General features: G+C 45.3%; 1 protein-coding gene across 2 annotated transcripts in view; it reads right to left on the bottom strand.

The window, feature by feature from the left end:
• xylb (xylulokinase homolog (H. influenzae)) overlaps positions 1-15,808 on the bottom strand; it is a 219,325-nt gene that overhangs the window by 83,830 nt on the left and 119,687 nt on the right. For both annotated transcript variants that reach the window (XM_078424322.1, XM_078424331.1), the window contains exons 16-18: positions 13,447-13,505; positions 9,666-9,753; positions 5,608-5,702 (exon numbers count right to left, since the gene is read on the bottom strand). In XM_078424322.1, coding sequence (XP_078280448.1) covers positions 5,608-5,702; positions 9,666-9,753; positions 13,447-13,505 — 242 coding nt within the window. The remainder of the gene's footprint in view (positions 1-5,607; positions 5,703-9,665; positions 9,754-13,446; positions 13,506-15,808) is intronic.

Genomic DNA, 15,808 nt, shown 5'->3' on the forward strand with positions numbered 1-15,808 from the left:
TGTGTTCTTTTAACAAAGTCATTAAGCCAATTAAAATAAACAGGGCAGCTTAAATGTTGTGTTCAAGGAACAAAGCGGTTCTATGCAAACACTTTAACTGTTGCATTGCTAGAGAAAATTAAGCCCTAGAGTGTTAAGTTACAGAAACCTACTTCCTAATTAATTAATTTGCATGAATTAATTAGGCATAATTGCTGTACTTCACTAATATGTTGTCTGCCGTGAGCTAGATTTACCCTTAAAGCTTTAGAAGAGAAGCGGATGGTGGATGACTTCCAGAATCAAAGCAACTGAATCAATGTAGAAAGAAAATAGGGCCTTTTATGCTCAGTTCCCAGTCTGCAGTTTTAGTTTTTAGTTTTAGTTTTAGAGATACAGCGCGGAAACAGGCCCTTCAACCCACCGAGTCCGCACCGACCAGCGATCCCCACATATTAACACTATCCTACCCACACGAGGAACAATTTACATTTATACAAAGCCAATTAACCCACAAACCTGCACGCCTTTGGAGTGTGGGAGGAAACCGAAGATCTCGGAGAAAACCCACGCGGTCACGGGGTGAACGTACAAACTCCGTGCAGACAGCACCCGTATTCGGGACAGCCCGGGTCTCTGGGGCTGAAAGCGCTGTAAGGCAGCAACCCTACCGCTGCGCCACCATGCCGCCTCTGCAGTTGCTTGTTTCTACAGTAAGCAGTGCTCTGGCAAGTAATGAATCGACTACATAATAGGGCACAAAGTGCTGGAGTAACTCAGTGGGTCAGGCAGCCTCCCTGAAAAACATAGATAGGTGATGTTTCAGGTCAAGATCTTTCTTCAGACTCGGGAAACAGTAACGCTAGATCTACGCCTTCCTGGGGTGCCATAAGGTCACACTTGTGAAGAGAGGAGTAAAGGTTTTGGACCTCTTTACTGCCACCAAGGATTGATACTGGGCAATTATAATTTTGAATCTGAAGATGATGGACTTTTGTTAACTAAAGCCATAGTTAAGGGAGAAATGAAAAGGGCATATATATGGAGACACAAGGAACTGCAGATGTTGATTTACAATAAAAGATACAATGTGCTGGAATGATTCAATGGGTCAGGCAGTTTCTCTGGAGGACATGGATAGACAATGTTTCAGGTTGGAACCGTCTTACATAGAAACAGAAAATAGGTGCAGGAGGAGGCCATTTGGCCCTTCGAGCCAGCACCGCCATTCATTGTGATCATGGCTGATCATCCACAAATAGTCTGTGCCTGCCTTCTCCCCATATCTCATGATTCCACTAGCTCCCTAGAGCTCTATCTAACTCTCTTTTAAATTCATCCAGTGAATTGGCCTCCACTGCCTTCTGTGGCAGAGAATTCCAGAGAAATTCACAACTCTCTGGGTGAAAAAGTTTTTTCTCAGCTCAGTTTTAAATGGCCTCCCTTTATTCTTAGACTGTGGCCCCTGGTTCTGGACTCTCCCAACATTGGGAACATTTTTCCTGCATCTAGCTTGTCCAGTCCTTTCATAATTTTATACGTCTCAGTAAGATCCCCTCTCATCCTTCTAAACTCCAGTGAATACAAGCCCAGTCTTTCCAATCTTTCCTCATATGAGTCCCGCCATCCTGGGGATTAACCTCGTGAACCTACACTGCACTGCCTCAATAGCAAGGTCGTCCTTCCTCAAATTAGGAGGCCAAAAGCTCACACAATACTCCAAATGTGGTCTCACCAGGGCTCCATACAACTGCAGAAGGGCCTCTTTACTCCTATACTCAATTCCTCTCGTTATGAAGGCCAACATGCCATTAGCATTCTTCGGATCCTTAACTAATTGGATAGACACAAAGCGCTGCTCAGGCAGCATCTCTGGAGAAAAAGGATGGGTGACATTTTCAGTCGAGACCTTCCAGATAAGAAGGGTCCTGACACGAAACATCTTTTTCTCCAGATATGCTGTCTGACCTGCTGAGTTACTCCAGCACTTCGTGTCTATCTTTGGTGTAAACCAGCATCTTCAGTTGCTTGTTTCTACAGTAAGACAATTAACATCTTGGGCCAACAGGATCTTGGTTGCATCTACACCTTAACTAATGGAATTAGCTCAGAGATACGATCTCAGTGAATGGTAGACTGAGCCCAAGATATTAATTGGCTTACTGTAGAAACAAGGAACTGCAGATATTGGTTTACAAAAAAGGAAATAAAGTGCTAGAATAACTCTGCGGGTCAGACAGCATCTCTGGAGAACATGGATAGGTGACGTTTCAGGTCAGCACCCTTCTCCAGACTGTGTGGTGGGAGGGAAGAGAGGCAGAATGGAGGGTGATAGGTAGACCTAGGCAAAGAAAGTTTTTGACAGGTAGGTGGTTGGAGCAGAGGTCAGAGATTGAAACTCCTGTTCTCATTCTCTGATTCCTAAGTGAAAAGGCAGCAATGTGTGAACATAGATTTTGTAGAAACTAAAAAGCACAGGAACCGCAGGATATAAATAAATAGACAGAATGAAAAGGAAACTGCATTCTACAATGAAGAACTAAGAGGATAAACTAGAAATTACTACTGGGGCTTATGCTCTTTAAAAACAACAGGAAGTTAACATGAAGTCAAATATATAAGGAGTGTGTAGAAATGAACTGTAGATGCTCATTTATGATTGACACAAAGTGCTGTAGCAACAGCAAGTTAGGCAGCTTCTCTGGAGAAAAAGGATGGGTGATGTTTCGGGTCAGAACCTTTCTTCAGACTCAAAGTAGGTGGGGGGACTGGAGGTAAGAAAAGGCCAGAACAAATCAGGGCCGACAACAGATGACCCTGGAGCATGTAATGACACATTGTTGGCTGGGGAAGAGGTGATAATGAAGGGATACAAGGATGCAATCAGTGGAGTGTGAAAGAGTGTGAAAAGGAAGGGCAGACACTATTTAAGGTGACCAAATACAACATCAAGAGATTCAGAAAGGATAGTAAGCTGCAGCGGTTATTTCACAGGGTACGAAAGCTTTTCACTGTTTCACTGTACACATGACGATAAATTAAACTAAACTAAATTGAATTAAACTGCCCACATGATGGATGTGCCTTCGTTGGTGCTCGTCACAATATGGTAGTAAATAATTCAAACAGGTAGTGGCTCCACAGCAAAGAAAAGTCGTCATTTGCAGAAATACGGTCTTTTTCTTATCGTGTCCACAACATGCTAGATATTGTGTTTCAGCCAAAACTGAATACAACTCTTAACAATACGGTGAGATACAGGTACAATGAAAATCTTGCTTACAGCAGCATCACAGGCACGTAGACTCAGACAACACGCAAAACATAAATTAAATGTAAATTACACATAAATTTCACAATACAGTGAAAAGAAAGATTGTGCAAAAACCAAGACAACAGTATCAAAATACATGATAAAAAAACAACTCCAAGGGAGCAAGAGGTGGTCGGTGGAGATAGGATTAGGGTTGGAAGAAAATCGTTCAAATTCGTTCAGTGGTTAATCTGAGTGGTGTTTGAACTGTTTCAGGAATGACTACACATTATCATGTGCTTTATTTAAAGTAGACATTGAAGAGGGCACGAAGAAGACAAAGTGCTGGAGTAACTCAGCGGATCAGGCAGTATCTCTGGTGGCCTTGGATAGGTGAAGATTCGGGTCGGATCCTCCTTCAGACAGGATGTGACATGATTCAGACAATCAGTCCAAAGAAAGGTCTCGACCAGAAACGTCCCCTATCTAAGTTAAATCTACTGCTGGGATGGGGGTGCTAAGGTTTTAGGAGAGGATGTGCCAACTGAGGTTTTCTGCACAAGAAAGGGAAAGACTCAAGATGTGTATTTCAAGAAATCTTTCAAGATCATAAAGAGTACAAAAAAGTCATACGTCAGAGTGTTCATCACTGTCAGAGATAACCAGAGGAGTTTGGGCTCAGATTTAGAAAAGGTAAAAGACATTTTGGATTTAATTACTTTTAGGAGAAATTAATGATTGTTGATGATGGATTGTCAAGGGAGACAGTGGATACAAACAACATTCATAGCCTTCTGCTCTGCTTTCTGTTCAGAATTGCAGTGTGCTATCATAGGGGTGGCACAGTGTCGCAGCAGTAGAGTTGCTGCTTTACAGTGCCAGAGACTCGGGTTCGATCCTGACTACAGGTGTCTGTATGGAGTTTGCATGTTCTCCCTATGACTGCACGGGTTTTCTCTGGGTGCTCTGGTTTCCTCCCTCACTCCAAAGACGTGCAAGTTTGTAGGTTAATAGGCTTCCGTAAAACAATTGTCCCCAGTGTGCAGGATAGAATTAGTACACGGGTGATTGTTGGTCGGCACGGACTCAGTGGACCGAAGGGCTTGTTTCCACACTGTATCTCTAAAGTAAACTCAAAGTCTCTGGCATCATTCTATTGAGTCTATAAGACGATAACTATATCTTGTGCATTGCACAAAATGGTAAGTCCCACATTCAATTGCTCCGCATCTCCCATCTACCATCCCCTCACCAAAGACCTTAATATCCTACGCCAGTCAGCCAAATATTTCTCCTCAGCAAATTTCAAATATACATTCTTTATATCAAAGCCCAAATTATCTGTGGGAGTCGAATAAGTTCTTCCAGTTCCGTCGCACAAATTGCCAACTTATGCAGATGGCTGTTCTAAGTTTTGGATAGGACTTTATTCCTTGGAGCACAGGAGGATGAGGGGTGATCTTATAGAGGTGAACAAGATCATGAGAGGAATAGATCGGGTAAGTGAGTTTTTTGCCCAGAATAGGGGAATCAAGAACCAGGCGACACCGGATTAAGGTGAGGAGGGAAATATTTGATAGGAACCTGAAAGGCAGCTTTTTTACACAAAGGGTGGTGGGTGTATGAAACGAGTTGCCATACGAGAGGAGGTAGTTGAAGCAGGTACTATCACAACATTTAAAAAACATTTGGACAGGTACATGGATAGGACAGGATTAGAGGGATATGGGCCAAACGCAGGCAGGTGGGACATGCAGATGGGACTCTACGAATATAAGTGCAGACATTTCAGTACATTTCCAAATTCCACAGCAAACATCTAATTTTCAGGCTGGATACCAGGCTGGAAGTTCAGCTTCCAGTTAAATTGGAAGTAAATTTACCAATAACAACCCAGGTAGGGAACTTTCACAGTTGTTTAGAGCATGGAAACAGGTTGGAAAAGCTAGGGTTCAAGGAAGTTTCAATCCGAGACGGATCAGATCTTCAGTCTGAAGAAGGGTCTCGACCCGAAACGTCACCTATTCCATTTTCTCCAGAGATGCTGCCTGAGCCGTTGAGTTACTCCAGCACTTTGCGTCTATCTTCGGTATAAACCAGCATCTGCAGTTCCTTTCTACACGTCTTGTACCCAACCTTCTGCTGGAAGGCAGATATGTGAGTGTACAGTGGAACTTTCTGCCAGGCCGTGTAGAGTCCACCATCATTAAAGCTTAGTATCTAATCAGGAGTGGTAGTACTGCATATGCTTATGGAACCATATACAACGTCATGAAGTGGTGGGAAATGTACCTGAAGTGGTGGGAAATTATTAAAGCCAGTAAAATAAACACATTCGGAGGATCTCTCCCTCTATCTCTCACTCTCGCTCTCACCTTTTCTGCTTCACAATTGGGTTTGACGGCCAACTTTGGTGATGCTGCCATTTTCACTGAATTTGCAAAGGACTGTCCCGATGCTGCTTCCAAACCTGTTACACAAATAAAACGTGTAAAAGTACAGAACGACTAAAGTTTGCTATTTTTTATGAAATATGAAATATTAAATTAAAAGGTGAAAATGCCTAGCAAGTGAGTCAAGATTTGAAAGAGAAAGGTTAAGTTTCATGCCCTCTTCTCCCCTCTATCTAGCTGGCAAACGGTACAGAAGTGTGAAAACGCACACCTCCAGATTCAGGGACATTTCTTCCCAGCTGTTATCAGGCAACTGAACCATCTTATCACCATCTGAGCTACCATCTACCTCATTAGAGACCCTCAGACTTTCTTTAATCGGACTGTTCTGGACGTAATCTTGCACGAAACCTCATTCCCTGTATCTGAATGAACGGCTTGGTTGTACCATCTACCTCATTGGAGACCCTCGGGCGATTTTAAATCGGACTTTGTCGGACTTTATCTTGCACTAAACGTTATTCCTTTTATCCTCTATCTGTATACTGTGGATGACTTGATTGTAATCATATACAGTGGAGCTAAAGTCTGAAGAAGGGTCTCGAGCCGAGACATCGCCCATTCCTTCTCTCCTGAGATGCTGCCTGACCTGCTGAGTTACTCCAGCATTTTGTGAAGTAATCATATACAGTCTTTCCGCTGACTGAATAGCATGCAACAAAAATAATTTTCACTGTACCTCGGTACATGTGACATACCCAATGTCTTGTCCTCCACAGCCTCCAGTGGCAATGAATTCCAGATTCACCATCCTCTGGGTAAAGAAATTCCTCTTCATCTCCATTCTAAAGAAGGTACGTCCTTTTATTCTGAGGCTGTGCCCTCTGGTCCTAGACCAATAAACTAAACTAAAACTAAACTCATCCTAAAAATACCTAATGACAAGGCTTCCACAACCTTCTATAGCAATGAATTCCACAAACTCACCACCCTCTGGCTAAAAAAAATCCCCCTCATCTCCTTTGTAGATTCACTGCCCTCTGTAAAGGGCCCCTAGTATGTAGGGGGTGGATGAGAACGTGGGATAATATAGAACTAGTGTGAATGGGTGATCGATGGTCGGGGTGGACTATCTGGACCGAATGGCCTATTTCCATGCAGTATCTTTCAATCAATGAATTAAAACCCCATTATATAACTGTTATAGTGGCCTGATATTTGCACTAGAAGTAGGGAAAAAACTTTACAATCTGTCCTGATGTGAGATTGCCAGTACTTTAGATTATCTGTAAATGCACTGATGCACACTTACATAATCTGAAGAATAGTTGAAATGGAGCAAATCATTTTTAATTTTTTGAATGAATGTAATACAAGGATGCATGTCTTGTATTGCATTAATATTAATTGTCATCTGCAGATGTGTCATCAAGTCATACAGTGTCATAGAGTCACACACCTTAAACTTATGGTTCTCGATTCCCCTACTCTGGACAAGAGACTCTGTGTGTCTACCCGATCTATTCCCCTCATGATTTTGTACACTTCTATAAGATCTTCTATAAGATCGTGTGTTGGTAGCGTGAGCCACAGGGTGTTGCATGTGTCTGGTGCCCTGGTATAAATCCAGATGCCGCTGGCTAGCATTTTTGTGAAAAAGGGAGCCGAGTGCATAAGCCTCCCCCTGCCAGTACATAACCTCTGCATCATCAAGACGCTCGCAGCGCCTCCTCGTGGCAACACATGGTAACTGGGGCCACCTTCAGTCCCAAGCTAAACTGCGCGGGATCTTGGAGGAACTCTGGCCCCCAGAGATGCGATGTGCAGGCCCATCGGCGTGTGGACACGTCCTGATGTGCATCAACCAGGTCCCAACTATGGGTTAAATAGCACCCCGCTGCCTTGTGGGTAAGGCTCAGGAGAGCCAAAGGCATTGGAGCTGGAGTCCCTAATGACGGTCGGCTGATCCCTCGTGCGTCCGCCTTCCGGCAACTCCAGCAACCGAGTAGGCCCCAGGCTTAGCAGCCACGCTGTTCCTCTGGAATCAGCCCACCAGGTCGAGAGGGGAATACAGATGCAGGGCAAGTTTTTATTCCCATTTACCTGCCCAGGCTCAGCGGCCAAATCAAATGGAGAGGACACTTCATCCTTGCTGGGCACAGTGGGATGTAACCACAGATCAAAGATCCCCCTCTCCAAGCAGGACAACGCCAAGCCGCACCATCATCTCTCGCCGAAGGACGGATGCCAATAACTAAAAAGATCAATGTGGTGGGAGCAGATTCCACAGTGGTCTTCGAGGAAAATGGTTCAGTTTGTGTTGAGGAAAAATCTGCAAAGCCAAGAAGAAGTGTCCTGGATGTGGAACCAATGAGATGCTCTGGTTGGATAGCCAGCATGGACAGGATGGGCCAAATGTTATCATTCAATGGCTCTATGAATTAACTAACATTAATAGGATATAAACGCATTAATCAAAGAAATCACAGAAGAATTCACATTAGGTGAATAGTTGCAATCTTTTTCCCAGGGTAGATCAGTTGAGACCAGAGGGCATATGTTTAAGGTATGAGGGGAAAGATTTAAAAGAGACCTGACGGGCAACTTCTACACACAGAGGTTGGTGCGTAGATGGATCGAGCTGCCAGAGGAAGCCGTAGTGCCAGGTACAATGGAAATGTTTAAAAGATATTATTACCGATACATAAATAGACAATAGGTGCAGGAGTAGGCCATTCGGTCCTTCGAGCCAGCACCACCATTCAATGCAATCATGGCTGATCATTCTCAATCAGTACCCCGTCCCTGCCTTCTCCCCATACCCGCTGACTCCGCTATCCTTAAGAGCTCTATCTAGCTCTCTCTTGAATGCATTCAGAGAACTGGCCTCCACTGCCTTCTGAGGCAGAGAATTCCACAGATTTACAACTCTCTGACTGAAAATGCTTTTCCTCATCTCCGTTCTAAATGGCCTACCCCTTATTCTTAAACTGTGGCCCCTGGTTCTGGACTCCCCCAACATTGGGAACATGTTTCCTGCCTCTAACGTGTCCAACCCCTTAATAATCGTATATGTTTTCGATAAGATCCCCTCTCATCCTTCTAAATTCCAGTGTATACAAGCCTAGTCGCTCCAGTCTTTCAACATATGACAGTCCCGCCATTCCGGGAATTAACCTAGTAAACCTACGCTGCACGCCCTCTCCACAAATAGGAAATGTTTAAAGGGATATGGGCAAAACGAAGGCAGATGGAATACGTTTGGCAACAAAATCTGGTCAGCAAGGATGAGTTGGGCCGAAGGGCTTGTTTCCCTGATATATCAATCCACGACACTCTCGCTGGGAAATTCAGGGGACAGCTCTTTATTTAAGAGTGACATGGATTTAAGAGTGACATGAATCTAAAAAAACAGTTGCTCATGTAACATAGCATCATAAGAAATGGCAGGGAGACCATCCGGCCCCTTGTTTCTAACTCACCACTTAATAATCTCATCCTGATGAGATTAACAATCTGATCCTTTACATCAGAACCTGTACTAACTCCTTATCCTTTGATTTCCATCTATTGAAGCCTCTGAGGGAAACCTGGCCAAATGCGTGAGACAGAAATGAATATAGCAATGTTAATAGGGTCAGATGGAAGGAGGCTGTAATGTACACGTTATCTCACACTAGTTGTGCCATGAAGTCCATTCTATGCAATTGATACTGCTTTCAGAGCAATATATAGGTTAGTTAGTTATTATTGCCACGTGTACCGAGGCACAGAAAAAAGCTTTTGTTTACGTGCTATCCAGTCAAAAAGACTGTACATGTACACAATCAAGCAGTCCATAGTGCACATTTATAGGATAAATGTAGTTACATTATGTAGTTACATTATATTGAACATCTATAGCCGTTGAAAGTAAAAGAGGCAAAAAGTACTTATATTGCAATCATAAAATATCTAATGTAACTAAATGAAAACCTTATATGTTTTATTATTTTAACAAATGTCTTGAGCTAGCATTTAGATTCATATTGTCCACATACCATGTTTTGCTCTGTAAGCAGATCCCAGGCAAGCTGAATTAGTTGTGTCTATGGTATACACTGGGGCATTGAACACATCTGCCAAGACCTGCAGAAAAAGTCAACAAACAGGTGGTGACTATGCATTCTCCGTTATTGCTGTTTAATGGAGAAGAAGTTACTGGCGCCACATGCAGTCACACCAGAGACTGGCTGAGGAGGGCAAGAGGTGCCTGGTGAAGTGGAATAGAATCAGGCAACCCTTTGAGAAATGAATCAGAAGACTTCAGGAAACAAACATGCACACTCACGCACACTCACACAGCGTTTGTACCACACAAATCATTAATTAGAACAGATTTTTGTTTTAAATTGTATCGGAAAACACTACTCACAAATGTATGGCACCAATGTTGAAGTCAATGAGAGAGATGGAAAAATTATAAAAATAATTGCAGAGCTCTTAAATGTTGAGAATCTGGGTGTTCAGATGCATGATATGGAAAAGCTTAGTGTATGGACACAGCAAGTAATTATTGTACCTAACACGATTTTATTTATTGCTCAGGGAACTGAATGCACAAATAGAGAATTTATGCATCAGGTTTGTAGGGCTTTCGTTGAAGACTTCATCTGCCGAGTATTGGTTTCCTTATTTAAAGAAGGATATTAAGAATGCTCAGAGAGTCAAAGAGTCAGAGAGAAATACCTAGGGAAACAAGCTCTTCGGCCCAATTCGTCTATACCAACCAACATGCCCCATCTACGTAAGTCCCATTTGCCCGCTTTTCATCCATAGCCCTCCAAACCTTTCCATTCTATGTACCTGTCCAAATGTATTTTAAATGTTGCTATTGTACCTGCCTCAACTACTTCCTCTGGCAGCTCCTTCCATATACCCATCACCCACATGTTACTGGAAAGGACACATAGTGCTGGAGTAACTCAGTGGGTCAGGCAGCATATCTGGAGAACATGGATGGTTGACTTTCGAGTCGGGATATTTCTTCAGACTGAATGGGGGGGGGGGGGGGCGAGGGAGAGAAAGCTGGAAGAGAGGAGGGGCAGGACAAAGCGTGGTAGGGCATAGGTGGACAAACCTGACATGTCTCCAATGTTCTGCTTCTCTGGACTTCATTCCAACCATCTGCCTATCAACCCCCCCAACCTTGCCTGTGTCCAATTACTGGAGTAGAAGAGTGACTTCTTTGCAATGTATAAAATCTTGAGGGGTATTGACAGTGTAAATGTGGAGAGAGTTTTTCCTCTCGTGGAAGAATCTAGAGCCAAGGAAGACAAATCAGAAATATGGTGTCACTCATTTAAGACAGACATGAAGTGAGCTTTTGGAACTCTCCTCTTTAAAAAAAAATTAGTTTATTGTCACATGTGCCGGGATAAAAATTTGTTGGATGCTAACCAATCTGTGGAAATACAATACATGATGACAATCGAGCCTTCCCAAGAGTACAGATACATAATCAAGTGAATAACATTTTGTGCAGGATAAAGTCCAGTAAAGTTCACTTAAAGATAGTCCCAGGGTCTCTGGTGAGGTAGATAGTAGCTCAGGACCACCAAGTTGTTAGTAGGATGGTTCAGTTGCCTGATAACAGCTGGGATGAAACTGCCTGAATCTGGAGGTATGCGTTTTCACACTTCTATACATCTTGTCTGATTGGAGAGGGGAGAAGAGGGAATGATCAGGATGAGACTCGTCCATGATCTTCTCTTTGTTCCATCCACTCCTCTGCCCATCTTTCTGCAGGTGAAAGTTACATTATTTTTATCTGCTTGTTCTAACAAAGGGGCTCAGATATGAAACAGTGACATCTGAGCATCTGGTGGCACAGAGGCAGTGTTGTTCATTGCAGTTTGTTTCCTTTTGAGAATGTTCCGGGTGACTCCCTTAAAGACTCCCTCTTCTCCCCTCCCCGATCAGGCAAGAGGTCCAGAAGTTTGAAAACACACAACATCAGATTCAGGGAAAGTTTCTTCCCAGCTATTATCAGGCAACTGAACCATACAACTAGAGAGCAGTTCTGACCTACCATCCACCTCATTGAAGACATTTAGACCATCTTTAAACAAACTTCACTGAACTTTATCTTGGACTAAACATTATTCCCTTTATCCTGTATCTGTATACTGTGGACAGCTCGATTGTAATCATGTATAGTCTTTCCACCAACTGGATAGCACGCAACAAAACAGATTTTCACTCCTCAGTACACATGACAATAAACTGAGTTAAATTAAACGAAACTAAAGAAACGGTGCTTCCTTTCCAGCGTCCCAGCTGCCAACATTCTTCTTAACTGGATAGGCCAGTGACTACATACTAGCCACAAGATGGAGGTTAGCACCCACTTCATCCTGATATGGTAGTTGATGACGTTCACCTGACCTTCAGGAGTCATAGTCAGCAGAATCCAGAAGTTCTTATTTTAATCATATTAATAGTAAGGTGGAGCTGTGTGAAAGGGGGTGAGGTCATAATCATACAGACGGAAACAGGCCCTTCAGCTCACCCCTCCATGTGACTGTTCAAGTGGAAGTGGCGGCGCCTAACGGCTGCGGCTCGCTAGCAGTCTGTTCGTCTTTTTTCCTTTTTTTTTTGTTGTGTGTCGGTGTTAGGATGGTTTTGTTTTTTTTTTTGGTTGTGCATGTGTGGGGGGTGGTGGTGTGGGTGGGGGTGGGGTGGGGTGGGGGAAACCTTTCTCTTTAAGGTCTCTTCCTCACGGCGCGGGGTGCGGCTTGGCCGCGGGGCCTTCCATCGCCCGGTGCGGCTCGGCCGCTGGACTTAACATCGTCCGGTGCGGCTCGGCCGCTGGACTTAACAGTGCCCGGTGCGGCTCGGCCGCGGGGCGCAACATCGCCCGGCGTGGCTCGGCCGCGGGGCCTAACATCGCCCGGTGCGGCTCGGCCGCGGGACTTTACATCGCCCGGCGCGGCTCGGCCGTGGGACTTTTCATCGCTGGTGCGGCTCGGCCCCTGGACTTAGCGGTGCCCGGTGCGGCTCGGCCGCGGGGCCTAACATCGCACGGCGCGGCTTGGCCGCGGGGCTTAGCTGCGCACGGCTCGGCCGCGGGGCCTTCCATCGCCCGGCTCGGTCGCGGGATGTTTCAGCGCCCGGTGCGGCTCGGCCGCGGGGACTTCCATCCCCTTGCGGGGACTGTGCGATTCGGTCGGGGACGAGCTGTCTGTCCGTGGGCGTGGGGAAGAGAGTGGAATTTTGTTGCCTCCATCACAGTGAGGGGGTGGGTGTTTGGAGTCACTGTGATGGACGTTTGTGTTGGGGTCATGTGTCTTGTGTTCTTTTTTGTGTATGACTGCTATGTAATTTCGTTCGGTACCTTGGTACCGAATGACAAATAAAGCTCTGTTGAACTGTTGAACTGAACCAAGATGTCCATCCGAGCTAGTCCCACTTGCTTGTATCCCTCTAAACTTTTCCTATCCATGCACCTGTCCAAATGTTTCTCAAACCTTGGGATACTACCTGCCACAACTACCTCCGCCGGCAGCCATACCTTCCCATACACCCATCACCCTCTGTGTGAAAAGGTTACCTCTCAGGTTCCTCTTAAATCTTTCTTCCCTCACCTCCTCTGGTTCTTGATACACCTACTCTGGGCAAGAGACTTTGTGTGTCTACCCGATCTATTCCTCTCATCCTGTACAACTGCAACGTAACATCCCAACTTCTTTACTCAAAGCCCTGACTCATGAAGGCCATTGTGCCAAAAGCCTTCTTCACCATTCCGTCCACCTGATGCCACAAGGTGAATATCCTCCCTACCTGTAGTATATGAGGGTTCGAGGAAGCACCTCCAGTGGCCAGCACTCTGGTGTCTTTCACTGAAACAGAAATAAGAATGAGAGTAATTCAATGAAAAAAGGTAGAAGGCTGGTAATAAATCTTACATCAAGTTCTATGAATGCTTTACCAGTATTATGGTCAAATGTTCTTGCATGTGATAATCCCAGGTGCAATTGCAGCTTTTAGTTTAGTTTAGTTTAGTTTAGTTCAGAGATACAGCGCGGAAACAGGCCCTTCAGCCCGCACGGTCCATGCCGACCAGCAATCCTTGCACACACTTAACACTATACTACACATATACCGAAGCCCATTAACCTGCAAACCTGTATGTCTTTGGAGTGTGGGTGGAAACCGGAGCACCCGGAGAAAACCCACGCAGCTCACGGAGAGGATGTACAAACTCTGTACAGGCAGCACCCGTAGTCAGGATCGAACCCGGGTCTCTGGCTCTGTAAGGCAGCAACTCTACCGCTGTATCAATGTGCTGCTTTGATAATGTTGCATCCCATTCTCTTTTAAGCTTACTAAATGTGAATGAGACGTCTATTAATTTCCAACGCACAGATGGCACAACAAAAAGTAAGGTTTTAAAAACTCAATTTTTCCCATTTAATTTCATTAGGTTTATAACCTGGGCTGTTAACAGCTAAAGAAAACTTCATATTGGATGCTTCAAACATTATCCATAGTTAGTCTAGGAAAATAATTGCAGATTCTGGTACAAATCGTAGGTATCACAAAATGCTGGAGTAACTCAGCAGGTCAGGTTGGTTAAGGTGGACTGAGCGAAAGTGTTGGGCGAAACGATTGCCGAGCCTGCGTTTGGTCTCACCGATGTAGAGAAGTTGACATCGAGAGCAGCGGATACAATAGATGAGGTTGGAGGAGGTGCAGGTGAACCTCTGTCTCACCTGGAAAGACTGTTTGGGTCCTTAGATGGAGTTGAGGGGGGAGGTAAAGGGACAGGTGTTGCATCTCCTGCGGTTGCAGGGGAAAGTGCCCGGGGAAGGGATGGTTTGGGTAGGAAGGGACGAGTGGACCAGGGTTTTACGGAGGGAACGGTCTCTGCGGAACGTAGAAAGGGGAGGAGATGGGAAGATGTGGCCAGTAGTGGGGTCCCGTTGGAGGTGACGGAAATGTTAGAGGATGATTTGTTGGATACGCTGGCTGATGGGGTGGAAGGTGAGGACAAGGGGGATTCTGTCCTTGTTACGAATGGGGGGAGGGGGAGCAAGAGCGGAGCTGCAGGATATAGAGGAGGCCCTAGTGAGAGCCTCATCTATAATGGAAGAGGGGAAGCCCCGTTTCCTGAAGAATGAGGACATCTCTGATGCCCTAGTGTGAAACACCTCATCCTGGGCGCAGATGCGGCGTAGTCGGAGGAATTGGGAGTAGGGGATAGACTTTTTGCAGGAGTCAGGGTGGGAAGAAGTGTAGTCCAGATAGCTGTGGGAGTCAGTGGGTTTGTAGTAGATGTCAGTCACTAGTCTGTCTCCTGTGATGGAGATGGTGAGGTCCAGAAATGGTAGGGAGATGTCGGAGATAGTCCAAGTATATTTAAGAGCAGGATGGAAATTGGTGGTGAAATGTATGAAGTCAGTGAGTTCTGCATGGGTACAAGAGGTAGCACCAATGCAGTCGTCAATGTAGCGGATGTAGAGTTCGGGGATGGGGCCAGTGTACGTCTGGAACAGGGATAGTTCGACGTACCCGACAAAGAGGCAGACATAGCTAGGGCCCATGCTAGTGCCCATAGCTACGCCTCTGGTTTGGAGGAAGTGGGAGGAGTCAAAGGAGAAGTTGTTAAGGATAAGAACCAGCCCTGCTAGGCGGAGGAGAGTGTTAGTAGATGGGGATTGGCTAGTTCTACGGTTGAGGAAGAAACGGAGGGCTGCAAGACCGTCCTTGTGGGGGATGGAAGTGTAGAGTGACTGGACATCCATGGTAAAGATGAGGGAGTGGGGGCATGGAAACCAGAAGTTATTGAGGAGACGGAGAGCATGTGAGGTGTCATGGATGTAGGTGGGGAGGGATTTGACCAGGGAGGGATAGGATGGAGTTGAGGTAGGTGGAAATACGTTTGGTGGGACATGAACAGGCAGAAACAATGGGTCTGCCAGGACAGTTCTGTTTATGGAGACTGTATCTCCTCCAACCTCATCTATTGTATCCGCTGCTCTAGATGTCAACTTCTCTATATCGGCGAGACCAAGCGCCGGCCCGGCGATCGTTTCGCTCAACACCTTAACCAACCTGATCTCCCAGTGGCTGAGCACTTCAACTTCCCCTCCCACTCCCAGTCTGACCTTTCTGTCATGGGCCTCCTCCAGTGCCATAGTGA

This window comes from Rhinoraja longicauda, chromosome 2 (assembly GCF_053455715.1).
Source record: "Rhinoraja longicauda isolate Sanriku21f chromosome 2, sRhiLon1.1, whole genome shotgun sequence".
In the NCBI taxonomy this organism is placed as follows: domain Eukaryota; kingdom Metazoa; phylum Chordata; class Chondrichthyes; order Rajiformes; family Arhynchobatidae; genus Rhinoraja; species Rhinoraja longicauda.